This window comes from Rousettus aegyptiacus, unplaced genomic scaffold (genome assembly GCF_014176215.1).
Source record: "Rousettus aegyptiacus isolate mRouAeg1 unplaced genomic scaffold, mRouAeg1.p scaffold_m13_p_15, whole genome shotgun sequence".
NCBI lineage: Eukaryota > Metazoa > Chordata > Mammalia > Chiroptera > Pteropodidae > Rousettus > Rousettus aegyptiacus.
The window spans coordinates 1,207,535-1,223,329 of NW_023416290.1; the positions used below are offsets into that span (position 1 = coordinate 1,207,535).

At 47.7% G+C, this 15,795-nt stretch overlaps 1 protein-coding gene across 7 annotated transcripts in view; it reads left to right on the forward strand.

Moving 5' to 3' along the window:
• Positions 1-15,795, forward strand: part of RMDN1 (regulator of microtubule dynamics 1) — a 37,383-nt gene that overhangs the window by 15,272 nt on the left and 6,316 nt on the right. For 3 of the 7 annotated variants that reach the window (XM_016153149.2, XM_016153151.2, XM_016153148.2), the window contains exons 3-10: positions 312-408; positions 2,085-2,244; positions 6,198-6,287; positions 7,883-7,938; positions 9,399-9,486; positions 10,516-10,546; positions 12,321-12,450; positions 12,840-15,436. In XM_016153149.2, coding sequence (XP_016008635.2) covers positions 312-408; positions 2,085-2,244; positions 6,198-6,287; positions 7,883-7,938; positions 9,399-9,486; positions 10,516-10,546; positions 12,321-12,450; positions 12,840-12,954 — 767 coding nt within the window. In that variant the 3' untranslated portion in view covers positions 12,955-15,436. Of the gene's footprint in view, positions 1-311; positions 409-2,084; positions 2,245-6,197; positions 6,288-7,882; positions 7,939-9,398; positions 9,487-10,515; positions 10,547-12,320; positions 12,455-12,839; positions 15,437-15,795 lie in introns of all 7 variants that reach the window. The other 4 variants (XM_036232765.1, XM_036232766.1, XM_036232768.1 and 1 more) reach the window with 4 other exon arrangements.

Genomic DNA, 15,795 nt, shown 5'->3' on the forward strand with positions numbered 1-15,795 from the left:
AGGACATCACAAACCCCTCACAGGAAACGCCTTTTTCCATTTTTAAACATGTACTTAGTACCAGAATCAGTTTTCTGATTGTTTATTTTTCATGGTTTAAATAAATCACTGATAGCTTCATACTTATTTCTACTATACTTACCTCTAGATACTTCAGAATTTCTTGTTTGTCTCTATAGGTGATTTCTAGGTCATATATATATATATATATATATATATATATATATATTTGAAAGTGTGTTTGTTTCTTAGGATTATTGGCGTCTGGCTTGGGAAGACCTACTTTACTGTGTTCTTTTTTTCTTTTATAGTCTTGGGAGTTGAAGAAGTCCTTGAACAAGCAGACTACCTCTACGAAAGTGGAGAAACAGAAAAACTTTATCAGCTGCTGACCCAGTACAAGGACAGGTGAGCGATGCACGATGGGCCTAGTTTTGCAGTTTTGTCAGAATTTTTGTTATTTAACACAAAATGATTCTTGGGGTTTGAAATTTTTATATTTTTTAAGCTTTTATTTCAAAATATTTCTTAGAGTTTATATATAGTATGCTCTTACATTAAATGACTCAAATGCTACATGTGTATCATTGATTTAGAAAAGGTTGTTCTACTTACTGATTCTCATAGAATGTTGAAATACTACTTTATCCATTTTGTTTTGCTTTGGATCATTTAAGGCCGTTGTCGAATATGTGTTTATGTCATCTGTTTTATATTTCTCATTTCTTTTCAATTAATTTGTTACTGGTACAAGATTTTTATGAATTAGGAAGATTTTTATGAATTAGGATGAATGGCCATTGAATGCCTTCATCAGTGTATCACTTAAGAAGCATAATCTTTTAAAGAAACTAAAAATGCCTTTTTATTTTTTTCCCCCCAGTAGATTATATATTCAGTCCAGGGTATCACCGTGTACTCATTTTTTTGGAGCAGGGAGAGGTATAGGTGGAAGGAGTTTCAGTCCTTACAGTAAGGCAGATAATGTTGTGTGGCGTGTCCAGGTTGCTAATCAACCTCATCTCCCAGACCAAAAACATTAAGTCATTTTCTGTTAACTTTCTTAGATTCCCAAAACCAGTTTTCTCCCTAAGATCCATCTTTTACTTCCTAAATGTCTATTAAGACCTATATATGTATATTTTTTTCCATTCTCCCCTCAACCTGAGGTGGCTGGTTGGACATTTTATACCCACTCCAGTAATTACTTGAAAAATAAGCTAAATGGTAGTTATTCCCTAATTATCGAATCATAAATGTACTATTGCTACCATTGCTTTAAAATCTTTATGTATAATTTTTTGTTAAACATTATAAATCGGCTTAAAAGCAAACATTGAATAAAAAGGAATTTAAGGTTAGTTTTGAAAAGGAATATAAGGTTGATTTTAAAAATACTTCTAACTTAATTGCGGTTACTATTTTGTTTATTAATTTTTTATTTTACGTAATTTATACTTCAAAGACAGTTCTTCAAGGAATCTAATGACCTTACTTGAAATTTGCCATGTATCATGACATGGATGAGTCATTCAAACATAGAATTTACCTTGAGATTACCTTATATTCATTCATTCATTCATTCATTCATTCATTCATTCAGAAACACTTATCAGATACCCGCTGTGTGCTAGGTTCTATATTCGGGGTTGGGAAACAGTGGTTTTGTTTTTTAGAACATGACCCCGTCTGTCAAGTTCATGTGTGTTACGATGCTGTCTGAACCAGGTAGTGAGTTTTCTGAAGCATGGTGCCAGTGAAGTCAAACCTCCAGTTATATGTTGAATTTTGTAGGGCAAGCATTTCGAGAATTCAAATACAGAGGTGTTTTCTTAGGAAGTTACTATTTTGGATATTACAGATAAGTTAATATTTATGTATAATATTGGATATTTTGTTGGAAAATTTAGCAGATAAAGTTATGTGAAAGAAATTATCAAATTTCACATGCACAATGGCATTTAATGTCATGTTGCTCACTGCATCCTCTGACCTGACAGACGATGTGTGTTCATTAGCAGTGTGGCCTTTAACTGGTTTAAAATGCAAGCTGAAATGTCTCTCTCGTATGTGTTTCAAATTAGCGAAGATGCAGAGTTACTGTGGCGTTTGGCACGGGTGTCGCGTGACGTGGCTCAGCTTAGCAGAACCTCGGAAGCGGAGAGGAAGCTGCTGGTGTACGAAGCCTTGGAGTACGCGAAAAGAGCGCTGGAGAAAAACGGAGCGAGCTTCGCAGCGCATAAGGTGAGGGGCTGGGCGCGCAGAGCCGGCCGCGCGTGGGGGGTGCGGCGTCGGTACCCAGCTTACGGAGGAAAAGAAATTGCTCTGTTTTAAAGGAGGAAGGGGATTTGTTTTTGGACTGAAGTGTTGTCATTTCACGAATTACCTGTCTTTACTCCTAGTGGTACAAGCACTTGACAAATGTTTTCCCATTTTCCTCACGTTCTTTTTTTGTTCTTTTTCCGAGTACAACTTCACACATAACCGATCGTTTCTGGATTTCCTAAATGGTTTAGAGTGACCTTTTTTAATGGACACTGGTGAAAATAGGGGGGCGTTAATGGTACTTTAGGTTAGTCCATCACTTTATTATGTCGAACTGTCCTCACTGAGCCCTCAAGTCATTATGACAACCAGATTCTGTCCCCACACATTTCCAGATGCTCCTTTTAGGGGCTGGCACCCCCATTGCTCCCGGTTTATATTAAGGATAAACCAGATACAAATCCTTTAATTTTGAGACTTCTTTTCCCGCCCAAGGTATAGTCAGTCCATCTTAAGTGGCATTCGTTCACATGGAATGCCACTTATTGGTGGTGGTTGGGAGTGTCTTACAAGTGTCATTCAGATCAAGTTGGTGATAGTGGTGTTCGAGTCCTCCGTGTCCTGATTTCTCGCTGTTTATTCTAAAAATTATGGAGAGAGGTGTACTGAAATCTCCAAGTATAATTGCCGATTTGTCTGTTTCTTTTTGCAGTTTTATTAGTTTTCACAACGCGTATTTTAAAGTGCTGTGATTAGGAGCATAAACATTCAGGATTACTGTATCTTCTTGATGCATCGACCTCTTTATCATTATAAAATGAGCCTCTTTATTTTGAGAATTGTTCTTCGTTTTATAGTCTGCGTTGTCTAATAGTAGTGTGGCCACCGTCACTTTCTTTTGATTAATGTTAGCACGTTATATCCTTTTCCTGTTCTTTGAACTTATTTCTTTATATTTAGCATGTGCTTTTTGTAAGCAGTTTATAAATCTTTTTTTTTTTCGCTAACATTTACATTTTTTTAATTGATTTTTCAGTTATAGTTGACATACAATTTTAGTTTCAGGTGTACAACAGTGATCATACGCGTGTATATAACTTAAAAGTGATCACCCGCATAAGTCTGACACCCATCCGACACCGTACGTAGTTATTAGAACACTTCGACTGCATTCCCTGTGCTGTACATTACATCCCCGTGATGTTATAACTGGCAATTCGTGCTTCTTACTCCTTTTCACCTTTGTCACCCGTCCCCCCAACCCCCCTCCCGTCTGGCAGCCACCAGTTTCTTTGTATCTCTGTTTGTTTCTGTTTTGTTTGTTCATTTATTTGTTCAGATTCCAGTGTAAGTGAAATACGGTATTTGTCTTTCTCTGAATTATTTCACTTACCATAATACCCTCTAGGGCCATCCATGTTGTTGTAAATGGCATGATGTCATTTTTTTTCATGGCCAAGTAATATTCCAGTGTATAGATGTACCACGCCTTCTTAATCCAGCCGTCCGCCGATGGACAGTTAGGTTGCTTGCACATCTTGGCTGTTGTAAACAATGCTGCAGTGAACATAGGGGTGCAGAGATCTTTTAGAAGTGGTATTTTGGATTTTTTTCAGATAAATACGCAGAAGAGGGATTCCTGGGTCATGCGAGAGCTCTATTTTTAACTTCTCGAGGTGCTTCCATGCTGTTGTCTGTCCATAGAGGCCGCACTGGTTCGCGCCCCCGCCAGCAGTGCAAGGGGCCTCCCTGCTCTCTCCGTCCTCGCCAGCAACTGTTGATTTATCGATGAGAGCCATCCTGACAGGGATGAGGGGGGATCTCATTGTAGTTTTAATTTGCATTTCCCTGATTAGTGATGTTGAGCATCTTTTTGTAGGTCTGTGGGCCATCTGCATTTTTTTTTAGAGAAATATGTATTCAGGTCTTCTGCCTGTTTAGTAATCGGATTGGGGGTTTTTGGTGTTGTATGAATTTCTTATATATCATTGGCAAATATTTTGGGGATCCCATATAGTAGATTGTCTTTTCATTTTGTTGATAGTTTCCTTTGCTGTGCAAAAACTTTTTGGTTTAATGTAATCTGATTTGTTTCCCTTGCCCAAGGACACATAGCCAAAAAGAATGTTACTAAGAGCAACGTCAAGGAGCTTCCTGCTTGTTTTCTTTCAGAGTTTTATGGTTTGGGTCTTAGATTTAAGTCTTTAATACATTTGAGTTTATTCTCATATATGGTATAAAAAAGTGGTCCAGTTTCACTCTTTTGCATGAATCTGTCCAGTTTTCCCAGCACCGTTTAGCAGAGAGAATGTCTTTACCCCGCTGTATTTTCTTACCTCCTTTACCACCGATGCATTGACCGCATGCGCATTGGTTCATTTCTGGGCCCTTTATTCTGTTGCATTGATCTCTGTGTCTGTTTTTATGCCAGTCCCTTGCTGTTTTGATAACTATAGCCCTGTAGTATAGTTTGCTATCCGGTAGTATGTTATTGCCAACTTTGTTTTTTCTTGATTATTTTGGCTATTTGGAGTCTTGTGGTTCCATATAAATTTTAGGATTACTTGATCTTGTTCTGTGGAAAATGGCATTAGTATTTGATAGGGATTGCATTGAATCTGTAGATTGCTTTGGTACTAATGGATATTTTAACAATGTTAATTTTCCTTTGAGCACAGTATATGCTTCCATTTATTTGAACCGTCTTCATTTTCTTTCTTCGATGTCTTATAGTTTTGTTTACAGGTGTTCTACTTCTTTGGTTAAATTTATTCCTAGGTATTTGATTCTTTTTGTCACAATTGTAAATGGGATTGATTTTTAAATTTCTCTTTCTAATAGTTCATTATCGATATATAAAAGTGCAACCAACTTCTGAATATTAATTTTGTATCCTTACTGAATATATTCTAATAGTTTTTTGATGGAATCTTTAGTGTTCCGTATAGGATCATGTCATCTGCAAATAATGACAGTTTCTCTCTTCCTTTCTAATTCGGATGCCTTTTATCGCTTGTCTGTCGGGTCTCACGTAGGCAGGTGTGTGCGGGTCTTTCTTTGACCCATCCAGCTGCTCTGTGCCTTTTGTTGAGAGCAGGGCCTTGTTCTGAGGGCCGCGCAGCAGGCGGCGAGCAGCAGGAAGGCCAGCGACGCGTCACCCGTACGTGCAGGTGTCTGCAGCCGCTCCCCAGTGCAGAGCTCCCAGCGTCACCGCCTCAGCCCCACCGCAGGCCCTCCGGCCCCTGGTGCCACAAAGGTCGGGGACCGCTGCATTACAGCATTTAATCCATGCACGTTTGACTGTTGGTAGATATGTGGTTATTGTCATTTATTTGCTTTCTGGCTTTTTTATGGTTCTCTCTTCCTTTCTTATTCTCTTCTATGATGATGACTTTCTATAGTGTCATGTTGGATTCTTTTCTATTTCTTATATATTTATAGATTTTTATGATTTCCCACAGCAGCTAGGTTTATGGAGCTTGGCTCTTTTGGATTCATTTCTTATGGAATAAATTCACATTGTCCAAATATGGCTGTGGGGACAAGGTCACAATTGACAGATATGGCTCTTGTTTCTATAGCAATGCAGATGTGGGAGAAGAGGCAGCTCTCAGAACAGAGGACGAGAAAACAAAACGAGAGTCATTCAGTTGCACATATTTCTAAATTTACGTGTGGGCCACAGGCGTGCATCGTCACGTCCGTCGTGGGTTAAGTTTCTCAGAAACGCGCTGGTGTCTGCCTCGTGCTGTGGTCCTCTGCGCGCACGCCCGCTCTTCTCGGTAGGGTCCATGCGAAGGTGTGTAATGCAGTGTCTATGCTCAAACGTTTCCAATGAGAGTGACCACTGAGGAATGGCCACCCAGTTATACCTCGTGTTAAATGGAATAATGAGAGTATTCTTCTTCTTATACCTTTTTCTTCATTTTTAGTGGTATGCCATCTGCATTAGCGACGTTGGGGATTACGAAGGCATCAAGGCTAAGATCGCAAACGCCTATGTCATCAAGGAGCATTTCGAGGTACCGCTGAACTCAAAGCCGTCGGTTTTCTGCACAGAGTTCTGTGTCGCTTGTCCGTTGCTGTGTACCAAAGCATCGAAAGTGTCGCGGCCTCCGGCAGCGACGGTTCACTTCTCCCGGTCGTGTGGCCCAACTGCCGGCAGCACCTCTGCGGTGTGGTGTCGCTGAGCTCGTGCGGGGCCCGCGTCCTCCGGGGCCCGCAGCCGGGAAGGGGTGTGCGGGGCGGCCTGGCGTCTGCCGTGCGTCCTCCCCTTTTCGTCTCCTCACTCGTCCAGCCCACACTTGACGGCGTGGGCGCCGGCTCCCCGAGCCAGTGCTCCCAGGGGAGAGGCCCAGCGCGCAGGCTTTTAGCAAGCCCCACCTGCCTCGCGCTCGGTCACGGCCTGCTGGCCCAAACACGCCATGCGGCCACGGCCAGCCTCTGCGGCCGGGGACTGTAGCAGGCCCCGGCGCCGCTCCCGGGAGTGGCGGTCCTGCGTGGAGTTGTGGGCGCGGTGTGTGTGTAAAGTGCCCCCTAACGTCAGCCACATGTTTCTTGCGAGCTCAGCTCACGGTGTGCTCCACTGCTCCCTAGTCCCTAGAACAAAACCGCCAGACAGCCGTGCATTTGTCTTTCGCGATTTTACACTATCCCAGAACTGCAACAGAAGGAAACGCAGTGAGAACATTCGGGGGTGATGCCGGGTGTGCCGTCCAGTTCCTTTTCTGAAATTCGTGGCTGTAGTCTCAGTCCTCGTTTGTTAAATGAGTAGTGAACGAGAACTTGGGACTGGGAGTCAGGAGACATAGCCTCCTGCTCGGCCGTCAGTGTGTGCGTGTGACACACGTGTGTATATGTATTTCAATTTAATGTATGTTTTTCACATTTTAAGACCTTTGAAATCAGATTGCATTATATATTCATCGGTATCTTGGCAGTGTTTTGTTTTTGTAGCGGTACATAAAATAATGGTGTATCATAACTTACTTATCTTAGATTCAGTGAGATACAGTATTTTGCTCAGTAGCATTAATCTCCTAAATTACTCTGTGTCTTGAGATGTAGAAATACATGACAAGGAATTTCCAATGTGAATGATGAATATTACACAAATATACTTTAAAGTTTAAAGAAACAGTAAAGACTGTAGGTTTTGTGTGAAAACCTACAGTGAATGAGTAGTGTTTTTTCTTGGCGAAGTATAGATGGGGAAGTTGAGAAAATCTGCATACAGGAGGGGACTTTTGAAAGTTGCGTTTTTTGTTCTCTTAGGAAAGTACTTTTTATTCAATAGTTTTATCGACTTGGCAAAAAGAAACTCATTTTTCATCTAATCTGCTTTCAAAATGACCTTCACTTACAGATTTTACGTTTCTTATCTTGATAAATCTTAAGAGTTTCTGAATCCTGTAAAATAGTAATCTTAGTACAGTTGTTTTTGTGTACGGAAACAAAGAATCAGGAGGAAGAAATTGGTGTCGATTATTGTAGAATAATTGAAATGTAAGGTTGCAAAATTATTTTTTAAATCATGGCTTCTTCAGAGACATAGTGAAGTTCTTATTGGTGTTTGGTATTTAGAAAACAAATGATTGATTTTCTTATTTCTTGTTAGAAAGCAATCGAACTGAACCCTAAAGATGCTACTTCAATTCACCTAATGGGCATTTGGTAAGAAAATTTCTTTAAAGTTTTCAGTGATATTTAGTATGATCTTTTATAGTGTATAAAAAAGCAAGATGTAAAATATTTAAAAACATTTACTTGGCAGTCACAGCATTTAATCCATTAAATCAACTAGCATTTGTACATGTCTTGTTAGAAAATACGAAATTTGATTGCGATCCCATTAAACCTCATCATGCGGCTCATTTAGAAACGTGCGGCCGTGGACAGTGCGGGGCCCACGCTGCGCCCCATGTGCTCCCGTTCCGTCCCTCACGGGGGCGCCGTGCCCTGACAGTCGACCTGATGACCGGGACAGCAGCTAAGTGACTGACATGCGGGGAGCGTGCACAGCGTGTACGCTGGACAAGGGCACGCGTCCCGTCCCGAGCAGGACGGGGCAGGGCCCGCGAGCTGTCCTCATGCCGCTCGGAAGCGCCGCGACTTAAAACCGATGGATCGTGCACTTGCGGAGTTTTCCACGTGCTGGTCTTGGAGCACGGTTGCCCACAGTCACCGAAGCTGCAGAACGCGACTCCGTGGCGGGGGACTGCTGCGTGTGGGTGGCCCTCTCAGCTCCCCGTGGGGGCCTCTGCGTCTTCAGAGGGTCGCCACGGTCCTTGGCACCTGAGCGGCGTGGTCTGACTCAGTGTGTCGGGTTTTGCGTGGCCGCTGTCCCGTGTCCCGCTTCGGCTTGCTGGGGTGAGCGCCCACCAGTGGGTTCACTGCCCCCGCCCCGTCCAGGCGTCTGTCTCGAGCCGGGGTCGTTCTGTCTCTTTCGGGGGTGGTCTGCAGGGCTGAGCGCTTGCCGTCCTACCAGTCCTATAGCAGACTCTTCAGGAGGGAATCCTGGAGGACAAAGGGCATAACGCAGTGACCAGACACCTACCAGGGACCGAGGGTGATCGCGGGGCAGCCCGAGCCGGGAGCACGGAGCAGGCTCGCCCGCAGCGCAGACCGGGTCAGAGGCGGGCACTCCCTCTGCCCCTGTCAGCCTTGGCAGGACCATCCATTGTCGCCGTCCGCCTCACCCTGTGCACATGTGGACTCGGACCGTCAGATGCCGTTTTGTCATTTTACTTCCTTCTTTTTTAACTTTTGAGTTAGCTTTCCTCACGTGAAAGCAGGGCGGTGATCCTGTCTCACTTGGCAGTCGTAAGCAGGTGGGACAGCCGCTGAGCGCGGTGCCCGGCACATGGCGCCTGGCGTGAACGGCGCCCCGTGTGACCGTCGCGAGTGCTGCTGCCACTGTTTATATTTAATCACAAAGTACATCCTAATCGATGGATTGACATCAGTCAGCATCTGGACAATTCAGTACGAATAGTGACCTGAATTTTATGTCAAGTGCAAATTGTTTAAATGTGCAATAGGAGGTTCCTTTTGTATTACACTGCTTGGTTCTCTTTAAGAGGAAGAAAAGGTCCGATTCGAACGTGTGTGAAGGTTATGTTATTTCCCTGCAGGTGTTACACGTTTGCCGAAATGCCCTGGTATCAGAGGAGAGTTGCTAGAATGCTGTTCGCGGCCCCGCCCAGCTCCACGTATGAGGAGGTAGCGTGACACGCCCCCCTTCCCTCCCCGGCTGAGCAGTTAGCACCGTCCCCACCGTCCAGGGCGAGTGTCAGCGCAGGCTTAGCCCCAGGTCCGTGGCTGCCGGGCGGCTAACTCGGCTTTATTGTCAGCCGAGATGGCCCAAGAAATTTACACCATCTAGAAGTCACAAAAGAAAACCGGAAATACAGCAGCTCTTATCAGCACGTTTTAGGTGCACATTCTGATAGTGACGGTCACGTCCCTGGAAGAGAAGGCACGTTTGTATTCACAGACGAAGAGTAACGATAACTCTTTGAAAGTGGCATCGAAAGGCTCTTGCTCATATTTTCAAGGGCTTTTTCTGTTCCTGTTAAAAATAAAATTTTAAAGGGACTTCTGGGCAGACATGTGGGGTTTACTCATCACAAAATTTTCAGAATAAGGAAAAAGCAGTTTAAGTAGTTTTCCCAGTACTTATATAATAAGGAGCTATTTTTTTTCTGGAAAGATATAGTGTAGAATTTGATGTAAAGCATATGAAAGTATAAGACACAGTTGGGAAATATTTATTAAAAAGTACATTCTGAGAAAAGGAACAGTCGGCTTCACTGTAACAAGTTATGTTTCCGAAGAATCAGTGGTCGGTTAATGATTATAAAACAGCCTGAGCAGGACAGAAGGAATGTAGCGTTTCAGACTCAGTGACATTTTACATAGGAATTTGAATAACAAAGGACTTTTAAAAATTCGCTGGTACACCCTTTGCATCCAGCTTTTTCTGGGAGTCGCTGTTGTGACTTAAGGAGAGGTCAGAATAGCTGAGTCGCACGTGGTGACTTCTCTGCGGGGCGAGGCCATTCGGTGCAGACCGCGCGGGGACAGTCCCTGCCATCTGCTCTGGTGGCTCGTGCAGTGTCGCGTTACTTTCGCTTTGTTAACTCACTGTTGATGAACTGACCATTAATGCAGGAATAGACCCTTTGAGAAAATGCTCTAACATTCTTTTTCAATCCTTTTCACTGTTTGGGTTCTCTGTGTTTTTAACAGGCCTTGAGCTACTTCCAAAGAGCAGAACAAGGTAAAATATTTTTTATTTCAGATACTAATGTAGTTTAAATTGTATGAATGCTTTATATATAATAGGAATTTTTAAAACAAAATGTTATTTATTCTGATACACTTTTGTATTAGACATTGTCAAACAGTGTCATTCAGTGAAGATCGCCCAAGTGAGCAGCGGGCCCTCCTGAGTGTAGGGCCGCAGATCTGGAGGGGCCCCACGCGACGTGGCTCACGCTCAGCCTGCCTTTTGGGAAGAAGGCTCCGAACTGTTTTGTTCAGGGTCACACAGCTGATGAGACGCTTTCAGATGAGGACTCTGGTTTTAAACCGTTGCAGATATTGTCTGCTTTTGTGAAGAAGAGTTTTATGTCACTCTTGCTTTGAAGAAATGGCCAGTCTACAAAACTGACACCAGCCCATGCTGAATCTGTCTTTTCATGTTAGCACAAACTAGAAAAGTCAAAAGCAGATGTTACCAAATACACCAGAAAAACCATTGCATATTTCTGTAGAACTTTATCAAAAAATTAAATTCAAGGGCCTTGCTGCTCAGATGGACCTGCCCAAATGCTTTCATGATAGCAAAGCATTTTTTAAAAAACATTTTTTTCGAAGAACATTTTTTCTGAATATTAACTATCTCTGTAATATAAGCATCAATTCTGCTTTTACTCTTAACATCCTCACAATGGAGTTACATACACATCACGGACGTGACTCTGGGAGTGAAGTGTCCTCAAAGGGACTGGCAGTGTCACAGTGAAGTAAAAACGCCGCTGGAGGCCGATGGCTTGGGGCGTTGCTGTGGAGCCCAGTAGGCCCTGCACACAGCGGGGTGGGGCCGGGCGTGTCTCGCTCTGCGGCCTTCCCTTAGGCCCAGGTCCGCCTCAGGTTCCCCTGCTGCCCACCCTCGCCTTCCGGGTCGCAGCCCTCATCACTCCAGGGTGTGGATATTTCCATGTCTGAATTCAGGGAAGACGGGGACTTTTATGCTCACAATTACATTCTTGTTGTTTAGGATGATGCTGGGCATCTTTGCTCAGTGACAGAGCGGAAAGCTGAATGAATGCATCTGCTTCACCCCTAGGAAGCTCGGGCATGCTCATGTGGCATCTCGCAAACATGTTCAAACCAAGCGAGTAGGGCCGTGTCCACCAGGGAGCAAACGGGGTTCGGCCGTGAGCAGTGGGGGCAGGCGCGCTCGGAACAGGGAGGCCACCTTCCCTCCGGCGCAGGGCATGCTCCCAGCTGTCACCGCCCCTTGCGGCCCCCAGTCCAGCTCCGCCGTCCCCTCTCAGGGTTGCTTTTTCCTTTGGCTTCTCATCGCACGACGGGAGCATTCTCTTCACCTTACGTCACCGTCGATGGTGCGCACGTTTGTCTCCTCGTCATCGTAAATCCAGGCAGCCGGGTCCCTCCTGCGCCTGCGTGGCCCTCCCGGCACACGGCGGCCCCGGGCGCCCCTCCCCCCATGTGGGGGCGCTGCTCCCGGCACTTAGGGAGCCACAGGGAGCCGGGGTGGTGAGGTGAGGCCCTGCCCTCAGGGAGGCCGCGTCCTGGCGGGAGCCTGTCCCTGTGCCCGCCCCCAGGCGCACCGCGCAGGGAGCCGCGGGGAGCCGCACGCCGAGGGCGTCTCACAGGCGTTGCAGGGCCGAAACACGAGACCGACTCCCAGTCAGCTGCTCGTCTTCACTGACCACGCAAACGCGTCAGAGTTTAGACCCCAAGGTGAAGCCTTCGAAAGTAAGCACAACAGTGTTTCATCTGAGATCCATTTTTCTTCCTCACAGTGGATCCGAACTTCTACAGCAAGAACTTGCTTCTCCTGGGAAAGACGTACTTGAAGCTGCACAACAGAAAGCTCGCCGCCTTCTGGCTGGGGAAGGCCAGGGACTACCCCGCGCGCACCGAGGAGGACAGGCAGGTGCGCCCCGCTTCCTGCCGCTCGCCGCGAAGCCCCGGCGGGGCCGGACCTCTGGGCCAGCGGTGTCCGTGCTGCCCGGACGCGCATCGCGAGCCACGGAGCGGACGGTGTGCGTCGCTGTGGCAGCCGGTGCTGTGAGGGCCGCGCTCGGCACAGGCTCACGGGGCCGTCAGATGACACTTCAGAGCGTCCACAGCAGGGTGTGTGCGGATGCGGACGGGCTCCGAGGGCCACCCAGTGACCGCTAAGAAGTTCATTCTCACCGTGTGCCCCCTGCTCTGGGGACCCTCAGAAGCTGCAGTCCACTTTGTGCACTTGAATTTGACAAGCCGATCTCTGTTCGATGCTGTACTGTTTATTCATAATGTGTATTTTTCCATTTTAGATTCAGACAGAAGCCGCTCAGTTGCTTACGAGTTTCAGCAACAAGAATTGAGGATTTTTCAGAGAAGAAAACACATGAAATGCCTAGAAAACACCACCTTTTCACCAAATTATAAGTACATTATGACTGTTTTCTGTTTTCTCAGTTCTTTTCATGTCGTGACCATTTCACAAATAACAAAAGAAATGACCGCCGTGAGCGTGGTCTGGCTTTGTGGCTCAGGCAGAGACCGCTGTGCATTGGGGACCCCAGCAGTGCGAAGTGGGGTCAGCTTTGAGGACTGGTCCCCTCAGGCTGGGAGGGGACCAGGACGAGCTCTGGGGGGGAGGAGGCAGTGGGGACTGCGCTGCGGGCTGCATGGGGGCAAAGCTGAGGTCTCGAGCCGGCGAGCGGCCATCAGGAGGCTGGGAACCACGGGGTCAAGCGCTGTGTCCTGGAGTCGGCCTTGTGTCAGGACAGGACTGGGAAGGGACTTGATTTCCTTGTCACTGTGGCTCCGCCGCACAGGCGGGTGGCCTTGTGTCTAGACAAGGCCCAGATGCGGTGTCCGGACGGGGGGAAAGGGAAACCCCCGGCACCGCCGACGCGGAGGCTTCGTGCAGGGACCGCGGGCGCCGCGTAGACCTGAGCGTCCGCGCGGGTGGCCTCTCCCCGGAAGGGGAGGGACGGGTGTCCCAGCGAACCACGTGGGTGTGCGCTGTTCGATCATGTGTGTTTTCCAGCAAAAAGGAAAACACAGTGGACTCCGCACACCTGTCTGATTCACACGTGGACGTGCAGTCCCGGAATTGGGGACGACTCATTTCATCCGTACGTACCTGAGCACGCACTGTCTCACAGTAAGGACGTCCTTCACTAACCCGTTGTCACGGCTGAAAAGTTAACAGTAGCATTTTCTCGAGCGTCCCAAAATGTCTCACACTTTTTGAAACCAGGATCCAAACGTCATAACGCTGCCTTCGCTGACCACCTGAACAGCCGTCCCGCCGCCGTCTCACAGCAGGGACTGCGCGGAGCGGGGACCGCCGTCTCAGATCGTCCCTTTTCTAGGTCGGCCTTACGGGACGCACCTGGAGACCCTGCTCCGTGGCTCAGGGACTCCAGGGAATCGCACGTGTAGGAGGTTTCTCCGCCTGACTCGTCACCTTCTCTGACTTTTCTTTTTACCTCTTCCGGTTTCGCTTGTGGCTCGCTTCATTTCTACCTTCTGTGACCCTTTAGTTCCAGACCGTTTTCTTAGGAACCTTTTGCCTTCACTTGTTTGTCTTATTTTTTCCTGATTTCAGTCAGCAGGCATTTCACACCTTTGGATGGTTACGTCCATTTCTGAGTTTTGAATTGTTAATTTGGATTTTTTTTGTATCTACATTTATGTACATTTAATACGTATTAGTGCACGGCGTTAACAAATTTTGCTGCTGCTTGTATTTTGAACATTTTGATCTGAAATTGCCTCATTTTCAGTTTCCTCTCGAGTGACTCTGAGTGTTGTTTCCCGGACATGGTTTCTGTGAGTGTGGTCGTGTGGTCGTGTGGTCACCATCGGTCAGCAGCAGGCCGTCACGTGGCACGCGAGAGGTTTGGTTTAGTTCACTGCTAAGCGGTTTCCGCGAAGCGCAGCGTCTTCCAGTGGTGAAGCCTGTCGTCGAGGCGAGGGACCGCCCTCTGGTGCTCTGTAGACGTTTCAAACCGGTTGTAAGAAGCTGCACAGACTGGAGCAGGGAGGTCCTGCGCGTCCGTCCCCCGTGGTGAGCGGTAACTATGAGTCGGGCGTCGCTCGCCACCGTAGGTGCCGTCGTGCGCACACGCGTGTGTCCCGTGCGGCGTGTGTCACTGCCGCCACGGTGGGACACAGCGCGCCCCTCATCTCAGAGCCCTAGTGCTGTCGCTCGTCACGCCTTCTCCACACCACCCCCCGCTTGGCGGCCGCGAGTCCTCATCTCGGGGACGCCGCACGACTGGAGCCGCGCAGGACGTCGGCTCCTGAGGTGGCTTTTCTCCGCGCACTGGCTGCGGGGTCCGTCTGAGTTCAGCCAGTGCGGGGTGGTCCTTCCTGTTGCCTGCGTTTCGTCGTACGGACGCTGTTCCCACCCTTGGCTGCTCCGAGCGTTGGGTCCCGGTCACAGCAGCGTCAGTTTTCATCCCCGGGGTGACGCGGGGGCGTGGCCGTCCCCGCCAGTCTGGCCCCCGCGGTGCTGTCCTCCGTCCGAGGCCCCGGCTCGCACTTTCCCACTCGGGCGGTCTGTGCTCCCCCGGGCTCGTGTCCCCGAGCCGAGCGCGGACTTCCCGTCTGTGTCTCCTGAACACAGTGACCTGGGCGGGAGGCGGTTTAGTGACCTCTCCTTGGAGACACATGTCCATTCTTCTGAGAGGGTGGGGAGGCTCTGGATCTGAGAAATGGCCGTTAACCTGTTATGTTGACGGAACTGTCCCAGCGGAGCGTTCAAGCGTAGGCTGTGGCCTTTGTAAAATGACCTCTCAGACTCACTTTTCCTTATCTCTAAATTAAGCATCGTTACGACAAAGAAAAAGCAAAACCAAAACCACTGCCTGGGAGCTGAGGATTGCCAGCAGGCCGGGGTTTACCACGCGTCCCGGTGAGTACTTCCCCTCTGCGGAGGCTGGGGGCGGCGCGAGCCAGAACTTGGGCGAGGCCAGGCGTGTGGCCCGTGTGCGGGGCCACATCATGCAGGAGAGACGGGAGGGGCTGACTGCCTTGGTAGCTAACCAGACAGAAGTCCTGGGCTGACCCCTGCCCTTAGAGCAGTGACTGCGTGTGGTGACAGGGGCCCCTCCGAGGTGGCCTGGGCTTTTCGGTTGGTATTGCAGACATTTGCCACCCTGCCAGGCTCGGAGGGTGTGAAGTCGAGGTGCGTGACCAGGCTGCGGGGGGACAACCATGTTTGTTTGGTGTCCGCGGGCACTGAAATTGGCCTGGACCTCCTCCCCACACGAG